The following is a 10,381-nucleotide window of genomic DNA, read 5'->3' on the forward strand; positions in this document are numbered from 1 at the left end:
CACCCAGAAAACCTGAAATATCTATAGAAAACTATAAATTAAATATACGAATTCTAAAACATAAAACTGTTCATTGCATTTATTAATCATGATAATTAAAATACAGTTTTTGCAAAAATATCCTTATATAGACACCTATATAACATTATGCAATCATAAATGAAATATATTAAAATGCAATGCAATTAAAAGTGCAAATCTCTTTTATGCTATTTTATAATTTATGTACAATAAACAAAACTGTGTTTTTGAATAAACGATTTCAGAAAAATATATGTATAATATATAATAATATATGTAAAATATATTGATTTAAATCTAAATGATAAAATATATACAGTAAAAAAAAGATATATTATATAAGAATTATAAGAAACATAATTTCTAATTATAATAAATGCTGAAATACATTTTTTTTTTGTGGAAACTGAGTTTGGGTCAATAAAAAATTCACGCGTTTATTCATCAAGGATGCATTAAATTGATCTGTGAAAGAGATATTACAGTCATTTATAAAGGTTCAAAAGATTTCTATTTTAAATAAATGCTGTTGTTTTGAGTTTTATGTTTAGCGAAGAATCCTGAAAAATAAAATCTGTCACGTTTTCCACAAAAATATGAAGCACCACAACATTTTTAACATTAATAATAATCAATAAACAATAATTTCAGAAAAAAATTAATGTTAATTTAAAATATAAATTACATAAAACTGTGCATTTTTAATTGCATTGCATTTATTAATAATAATAATCACTATTAACAATTCCGGAACATCTTAGAAACACATAGCAACCACCCTGACCCCTCAGTATAAAATTATGAATTAAATACATTATTAAAAATGCAATGCAATTAAAAATGCACAGTTTTATATATTTTATAGTTTAATCATAATAAGCAATTTTTTTCTCAATATTTAAAGCATTAATTTGCTGAAATGACTGTCACAGAGTTGATTACCAACACTGTCACACTTGGTTTATTCACATGAATTTGCATAATTATTGATTTAGCATAATAACAAGCAGTCCTTATTGATATTTGTATTTTAATATTGTGATATTGTGCTGACTCAGAGGAAGCTGAAAGTCTCGTCTTGTGCTGATGTACTAGAAGCTTCTCTAAACATTTTTTACTAAAGCTCCCATCATGCCTCGCTGTGAAGGTCTTCAGGTTGAGCACTGACGCCGTCTCTGTGACACAGAGATCTCTTTCACAACTGAAGCTCATTAAAGTTTCACTTCCTCCTCTGACAGGATGTGCCTGGAACTTCATGAAACACTTGAGGTTTCTGCACAAATCAAATATTATGACTAACAGTCTCATTGTTTATTTTTGTATTTATTTATGGTTTGAGATGTGTTTTAATTTGAGCTGAGAGGATGTCAGGGTGAACTGGAAAGCCCTCATGAAACAAAAATATTTTATTGCTTAGTACTTTTGACTTTTTTTCCAGTAGAAATATCTAATTATTTTTTAATATAGTCACTTGAGAATCAAAATGACATACTAGTAAATCTTGTTGAAACTTTAACCGAATTTAATGACAGAAATAAAATCTTATTCAAAATATAAATAGTAAATTGTAAGTTTTGGCCTAAAAAAAGGGAAAAATCTGTCCATGGAATAAAAAATAAATAAAAAAATTATATATATATATATATATATATATATATATATATATATATATATATATATATGTATATATATATATATATATATATATATATATATATATATATATATATATATATATATATGTATATATGTATATATGTATATATATATATATATATATATATATATATATATATATATATATATATATATATATATATATATTTAAAATAAATGTAATCTAAAAATAACATATAAAAACTGTAAAAAAAACAAAAACAAAAAAAAACATTTAATCTGCAATACAATATAAAAACTGTAATGTATTTGGCTATAAAATAAAAAAAACTGAAATGTATTTAATTTTAGCTAGTTTATAAAACAACATTTTTAATTTCATTTTTATAAAAATTATTAAAATAGGGAAAAAAATTATTCTTAAAATATAAAAATAAAATAAAATTCAAATTTAAGTGACGATGCTTAAAACAGGAAGAAAATGTCAGTGGGTTAAGAAAATATAATAAATAAAAGAATAAACTTGTTTTCCTTTTGAATGAAGATAGTTTTTGACCTCATTGCCAGATACAGTGTTTGTCATTGGTTTATAATTAAACACAAAAGGGATCAGCACTGCATGTTTTCTGTGTTTGTGATCCGATCAAATGAGTGTGTGTTGATCACAGGTCACAGGGTGGACCGGTCTCTGGTCATCAGTGATTCTCCGCTTCTCAGCTACACTGATCTCGTGGGTTTCAGTTATCAGGTGGCCAAAGGCATGGAGTTCTTGGCCTCGAAGAACGTGAGTGTCTGCCATGCACACACACACACACACACACACACACACACTAAATGAACACATATCATAGACTTCCGTTGTTTAATATTAAGCCTACAGACGAACTCAGACCCTAAATCTTTATCTAAGACGTCCACTAAAAGAGATTTAGTTTTTCCTGATGACAGTTTGGTCTCGGAGGTACAGCTAAACACATATTTACAAGTGTATACAAAATGTCACTATTCAAATATTTCAACTGTAAAAAATAATGTTCTTCCTCAGTATTGCTTTCTTGTTTTAGTTTTTTTTTCCAGTAAAATTTCCAAACATTATTAAATAATTAGCTTGAGATAAAAAAAAAAAAATTACTCGTAATATTAAGACTTAAATGAAGTGAACAAGAACAAATATCTGACAATGGTTTTAGAAAAATAAACTAGTTTTCCTTTTGAATTAATTCTATTTTTCTGTATTTATTTGTATGTTTTAAGCATAAACTGTTCATTTTGGAGAAAAAAACAATTTCATCTTAATTTACAAATGTTTACTTCTAATGAAGAAACAAGACAAAAATACTAAGAAATAACTTTTTCTTCAGTCCAGTGAATGAATTCATTTAGATGTTGTAGAAAAGCAATTAAATTCACACAAAATGAACAGTAGAAATACAGAATACAGCAATAATTGTTTAAACGTACTTGACTACATTAAACATTTTATAACAGTTACCTTCTTGACTCTAAATGTGTTTATACAATCTACAACATTTCAACACATTTCACAGTCTGTCTCCACAAATGTGTGTTTTCTTCCTTTCACATCAGTCCAGGAGAAGTCGAAGTGTTGCTCATTTGACCAGGCTGCATGCACCACTGAAAATAAAATCTGTAAGACAAGATCAGATTGAGAGTGGAAGATTGTGTTGTGCTGAGTGTATAATGGAAAAAGCTAGTAAAACTGCTAAACATGAGACCTAAAATTATAACATTAATCCAATTACTCACTTCCACCCGAAAGAGTCTGTCATGCAGGTTTTAATATGAACTCAGATCACCATCTACTGAACAAAATGGGAAATGCATCCTTAGGAAGCTGTCTAACCTTGTTCTCTGAAGCAGTGAATAAACCTTCTGTCTGTCTGTCTGTCTGTCAGTGTGTGCATCGGGATCTGGCAGCTAGAAACGTCTTGATCTGTGAGGGCAAACTGGCCAAGATCTGTGACTTTGGACTGGCCAGAGACATCATGCACGACAACAACTACATCTCCAAAGGCAGCGTACGTAGTTTCTACTGTAATAAAGCACAGTGAAGTCAGCACATTCAGTCTAACACACAAACTCTGATGCTGACTGAAGAGAGTGTGTGTTTGTCCGCAGACGTTTCTTCCTCTGAAGTGGATGGCGCCGGAGAGCATCTTTCATAACCTGTACACCACGCTGAGTGACGTCTGGTCCTACGGCATCTTACTGTGGGAGATTTTCACTCTGGGTCAGTCTGTTCGCTTAGTATTTCTCCACACTGACTATACATTCATGCTATTGTGTTTTATAAACGTTAAATGTTAATCTCCCAAATAGAAATGAACAGTAAAGTATGTTTTACCTGAAATGTCTGTGAGCAATCTGAGCAAGTATGGGTTTGATTTCCAGGGAATGCATGCACTGAAAATGTGTAGATAGACACTTTGGATAAGGCATCTGCTAAATGCATAAATCAGTTTTGTTGTTGTTGTTAATAAAAAATTAATCTAAAACCATAAAACCTTTTTGTTTCTTAAGATAAAATAGAAAAAAAACTTTTCTCATTTAATCAACATTTCTCATTTTTATAAATAAATGAATAAATAAATTGAATGAATGAAAATGAATAAATACAATAGAGCTAATAATAGAAATGACAAAAACACACTACAAAATTACTAAATGTTTAACTAAAACATAAAGTATGTATTTGAAAGTGTATATATATATATATATATATATATATATATATATATATATATATATATATATATATATATATATTGATATATATATATTGATATATATATTGATATATATATATATTGATATATTTATAGTAAATGAATTCTACTGAAATAACACTGGTATAAATGTAATGTAAAATATTATCTAAAATATATATATATATATTTTTTATATATTGTATAAAAATTAATATAAAAATGTTATAAAAATACAATAAAGCACAATTACTTGAACTTTAAATATAAACAAATATTTTTTTTTTTATAGTATATCAGTTACACTAAAATAACTGCTAATATCTTTATAAACATTACTAAAATACAACTGTTCATTGTAAGTTCATGTTAGCTCAGGAGCATGAAATAATATAACAGTTACAACTTTACATATTAACGGTGTAATAAAAGCTGAGGTGACCATGAACTAAGATTAAAATATTCTTTAGAAGTATTTTTATGGTTAGTTCATATTAATGTAGTTAACTAATGCGATCAACTTAACAACTGAAACCTTATTGTAAAATAATATTAATTCTTTCAGAAGTAATGTTTGTTTTTTGTCTTTAAAACAGTGACCCATGAACACAAGTGCTTACTGTTGAAACACTAACAAACTAAAGCATCTGTCCTATTTCTCCCTGATTTTCTGCTTTTCTGTGTTTGTGGGTGATTTTGCAGGAGGAACCCCGTATCCAGACCTGCCCATGAACGAGTTGTTTTACAGCGCTCTGAAGAGAGGATACCGCATGGCCAAACCCTCGTACGCCTCCGAGGACATGTATGTTTAACTACCTCTACACTGACCTGAACATTCACTTACAGCCTGCATGCTTATTACTGCACACATTCATCTAGTAAATCACTCTTACGTTTGTTTTAAAAAAGAGATTCTGGAAAGTTCTTGTGGCTTTTCGTGAATGAATGAGGGCAGATTTGGAGTAATTGCTGGTGGTTGTGTTCCTCTGCAGTTATGAGGTTATGAGGAAATGTTGGGATGAGAAGTACGAGAAGCGTCCCGAGTTCTCCTTTCTGGTGCACACCATGGGGAACATGCTGTCAGACGGATATAAAAAGGTTTCCTTTAGTTCCTTGTTTTATTTCCATGGCTACTGATTAGATTTGCAAAGAAATTCTAATTGGAATATTCATTTTCTCAGTAATTATGTGGGGGCCAATTTTTCTTAAATACTTTCTGAAACAAAAAATGCAGAATTGAAATTGAAATGAATGAGTCATCCATTCAAATGGGAGTGATTTTTAACTTACAAATGAGAAACATGCTGAAATATTCAAAACAAATAAGCTTTCCATTGATGTATGGTTTATTAGGATCGGACAATATTTGGCTGAGATACAACTATTTGAAAATCTGGATAAATATTAAGAAAATCACATTTGTGAAAAAAAAAAACTTTTATTTCTAGGGGCTTGTTTTGTTTGGTTTATGGAGAGTTCAAGCTAATAAGAGTCTTTATAATTACAACTGTTCCTTCTTGTTACACAAATGTGTCGGTAAATGTCTACAAACACATCAAACTGGTTTGAGTTGAGGTAAAGCAGAGATGAAGCATCCTCTTGTGTCTCTTCAGAAATACTCTCAGGTCAGCGACAGCTTTCTGAAGAGTGAACACCCCGCGGTGGCCCGTGTGAAGCCGCGGGTCCCGTCTCCGTTCCCCAACGCCTTTCCATCCTCCGATCTGATCCCAAACCCCACCCCGCGCCCGCAGGTCGACGGAGAGCCACACAACGAGTACATCATCCCCATCCCCGATCCCAAACCAGAGGAGGAGACCCAGGACGGGCCGGTGCTGATGGAAATCCCCTCGAGGTAACGCTGACTTCCTGTGTGCTCAAAAATAAATCAGACGATTATAAACCCTGGAGGATGAAGGAAAGATGAGCCATGGCCTCTTCCTCTTCCTTACACAGGGATCACTTCTCTTTTTATTTTCAAAAGTGCATGATTAATGTTCATCTGTGCCAGTGGGGCAATTATAACATGTACTTAAACTCTGATTTATTCATGTATTTATTTTGCAATTGATCATTTGGCATTGGTGTATCATGTATTTATTGTATAATGTTTTTTGTGTGTTCAGTGTTTTTTTTTCTAAATTATATTTCTAAATTATGAGAATCTAATGTGATAAAATTTATTTTATTTATTTTTATTTTTATATCATTAATATAAATGTGATATATATGTGTGTGTGTGTGTGTGTGTATATATATGTGTGTATATGTATGTATTTTAGATTTATTAATTTGATCAACTGACATAAGCATAAGTATATTACAAAAAAAAAATCTCTACATCCATCCATCCATCCATCCATCCATTTGTCAATCAATATTATATATTATAATATATATAAATATAGATTGTGTTTTATAGTGTAATATATATCTATATAAGTTTCAAATTTTTATGTTTTGTATCTTATATTTAATTTATTAATACTATAATAACTAGTAGAAATATATACTATATAGTTTGCCTGTATGTATATATAATTACATATATTGTTTGTCTGTATGTATATATAATATCATACAAACCCGATTCCAAAATAGTTGGGACGCTGTATAAATTGTGAGCAAAAAAAGGAATGGAATAATTTACAAATCTCATAAACTTATATTTTATTCACAATAGAATATAAATAACATATCAAATGTTGAAAGTGAGACATTTTGAAATGTGACGCCAAATATTGACTCATTTTGGATTTCATGGGAGCTACACTTTCCAAAAAAGTTGGGACAGGTAGCAATAAGAGGCCGGAAAATTTAAATATATATATAAGGAACAGCTGGAGGAACAATTTACAACTTATTAGGTCAATTTTCAACATGATTGGGTATAAAAAGAGCCTCTCAGAGAGGCAGTGTCTCTCAGAAGTCAAGATGGGCAGAGGATCACCAATTCCCCCAATGCTGCAGTGAAAAATAGTGGAGCAATATCAGAAAGGAGTTTCGTAGGGAAAAACTTAAAAGAGTTTGAAGTTATCATCATCTACAGTGAATAATATCATCCAAAGATTCAGAGAATCTGGAACAATCTCTGTGTGTAAAACCAAACTCGATGCCTGTGATCTTCATCCCTTAGACAGCACTCCATCACATATAGGAATGATACTGTAATGGAAATCACAACATGGGCTCAGGAATACTTCCAGAAAACATTGTCTGTGAACACAATCCACCGTGCCATTCGCCGTTGCTGGCTAAAACTCTATAGGTCAAAAAAGAAACCATATAATTTAATCATATTGTATTTGTGACAAATAATTTCACATTAATTATTAATCTGTTCCATGATGTTTGACCATGACAGCAATGTCTCAGTACTTGGTTACAATTTTCAATACTACATTTGTTTAATAAGAAGAATTCATAACTTTTCTTTTAAGAGCTTGTCTTCTACATGAATGTAAAAATGGCCTTTTTTAAAAGAATGTGCTCATTGTTAACGGCTTCTCCTTGAAGTTCAGACTTCATAACACTGTGTGTGTGTGTGTGTGTGTGTTATTGTGATGTTAAAGGTGTTCTTCATCTCTCTTCTAAAGCTCGTTTAGTTCTGATGAGGAGACGGTGTCCATGGAAACCCCGAGCACCGAGCCTGAGCGCGAGGATCTGCTTCCAGATCATTCTGGAAGTCCAGAGGTGGAGGAGAGCTTCCTGTGACACACTCCTGCTTCCTGTCATCAAGTAAAGTTAATCTACATTTTGAGCAGATTTTTATCAAATGAATCAGAATGATATGCTAGAATCCTCATGTGCGCTTAAAGAGCGTCTGTGAAGGTTGAGGCTTGAACCAGACCAGTTTTTGTATTCTTTTTTTACTAAAGTGGTACAATGCAGTATTATAAACTGCAGAAGGCAAAGCTACAATCAGCTGATATGTACATTAGTGGGGTTACTTCTTGTGTTAGTCATTCTCAGCATTTTTGAAATTAAGTGCATATTTCATTTCTTTTTCTTTTAACTTTAGATTTTTTTTGTCAAGATTCTTGTAGCAAACTTGCACTTTAATGTTTATGAATAATTGAAGCAAATAGATTATACACGTGATTATTTGTGATTTCATTTTCTAGTTGTACATTCGGTACAGAGAAACGACAGAACCATGGAAGCCTGATTCCACCAGATTGAAAAAAAATACAAGTAATTGCGACATTTTATCTCAACAATTTTTTTTTTCACACAATTCTAAGAAAAAAAACAAAACACATAGAAACTCAGAATTCTGACTTGCTTTATTGCAATTTAGATTTAGTTTTTTCTCTGATTTCTGAGTTTTCACAGTGTGGAATTTTTCTTTTGCAATTGTAAGTTTATATCACAATTCTGACTTTTTTCCTCACAATTTAATTCAATCACATGATTGATTTTTTTTTTCTCAGAATTTACGTTTCACAGTTTTGACAGAAACTCAGAATTGAAAATTGACACAACTATGAGATAAAATCGCAGTTATCTTTTTAACTTTTTTTATTATTCTGTGGGAAACAAGCTTCTATTCACAATGCAATGTTTCAATGTGTTGTGCTCCAGCTCAGAATCACTGAGTCTTACACTGAGATGAAACTGTACATGCCGCCCAGGCATTTCCTCTTCAAATTATTATTTCAATATCATCCACACGATGTTTAAGTACTTACATTGAAATTTATTTTCATGCAAACACTTAATAACCCAAACACAGGTGTTCACAAAGGCTTCATCTTGTCTGTTCGTCTTGTTTTTTTCTTGATTTTAACTGTAGGCATTCATATGTATGCACAAGGCCTTATTAAATGACACATTTCCGTACATATATCACATAGTAAAGTTACACACTCTAAGGTACCAAAGCTTTATGTATGTTTACAAGTATATTTTTGTATAGATATTTTGTACATTGCTCTTTTACACATTCTATGTACTATCAAAAATAAAGACTGTGATAAATCTGTAATCATCTGTCTGTTGGTCTTTATAAAGCTCAGTGGTTGCTCTTTCGTGGATTAGGAGATCTAATGGAGATATTAGTTAAGCTCTACAGTAGCAGCTTTAGCAAGAGTCTCAGTTTGCTTTTAATTTAGTGTCATTACTTTCTGAGAAATTATTGAGATTTTGCATATAAAAAGGGACTCTTCTCTAATAAATTCTCTTGAACCCCAATAAATCACTTACCATATTTTCCAGACTATAAGTCGCACTTTTTTCATAGTTTGGCTGGTCCCGCGACTTATAGTCAGGTGCGACTTATTTATCAAAATTAATTTGACATTTGAGAAATTTTTAATTTGAGAAATGAACCAAGAGAAATGAACCAAGAGAAAACATTACAGTCTCCAGCCGCAAGAGGGCGCTCTATGCTGCTCAGTGCTCATGTATTCTACACTGATAACATATAGCGCCCTCTCGTGGCTGTAGACAGTAATGTTTTCTCTTGATTCTAAATAAATGTGACTTATAGTCCAGTGCGACTTATATATGTTTTTTTTCCTCATCATGACGTATTTATGGACCTCGACCTCATCTTGACCTGACTGCAGTTCTTCGTCTTAACCAACTTGAATGGGCAAATACTCACTTTTGATGGCATCTGGTACTTTGGAGAAGTGTTCTCTTCACGGATGAATCCTGGTTTTCACTGTACAGGGCAGATGGCAGACAGCATGTATGGCGTTGTGAGTGGTTTGCTGAGGTCAGTGTTGTGGATAGAGTGGTCCGTGGTGGCGGTGGGGTTATGGTTTGGGCAGGTGTATGTTACGGACAATGAACACAGGTGCATTTTACTGATGGCATTTTGAATGCACAGAGATACCATGATGAGATCCTGAGGCCCATTGTTGTGCCATTCACCCATGACCATCACCTCATGCTGTAGCATGATAATGCAGGTCTCATGTTGCAAGGATGAGTACACAGTTCCTGGAGGCAGAAAACATCCCAGTTCTTGCACGGCCAGCATACTCACCAGACATGTCACCCATTGAGCATGT

At 31.9% G+C, this 10,381-nt stretch overlaps 1 protein-coding gene across 2 annotated transcripts in view; it reads left to right on the forward strand.

Moving 5' to 3' along the window:
* Positions 1-9,348, forward strand: part of LOC127971200 (platelet-derived growth factor receptor beta) — a 41,413-nt gene extending 32,065 nt beyond the window's left edge. For both annotated transcript variants that reach the window (XM_052574039.1, XM_052574038.1), the window contains 7 exons: positions 2,307-2,422; positions 3,555-3,677; positions 3,778-3,889; positions 5,067-5,166; positions 5,357-5,462; positions 5,978-6,216; positions 7,958-9,348. In XM_052574039.1, the coding sequence (XP_052429999.1) occupies positions 2,307-2,422; positions 3,555-3,677; positions 3,778-3,889; positions 5,067-5,166; positions 5,357-5,462; positions 5,978-6,216; positions 7,958-8,075 (914 nt within the window). In that variant the 3' untranslated portion in view covers positions 8,076-9,348. The remainder of the gene's footprint in view (positions 1-2,306; positions 2,423-3,554; positions 3,678-3,777; positions 3,890-5,066; positions 5,167-5,356; positions 5,463-5,977; positions 6,217-7,957) is intronic.
* Positions 9,349-10,381: the final 1,033 nt, after the last annotated feature.

Source organism: Carassius gibelio, chromosome B14 (genome assembly GCF_023724105.1).
Source record: "Carassius gibelio isolate Cgi1373 ecotype wild population from Czech Republic chromosome B14, carGib1.2-hapl.c, whole genome shotgun sequence".
NCBI classification, from domain to species: domain Eukaryota; kingdom Metazoa; phylum Chordata; class Actinopteri; order Cypriniformes; family Cyprinidae; genus Carassius; species Carassius gibelio.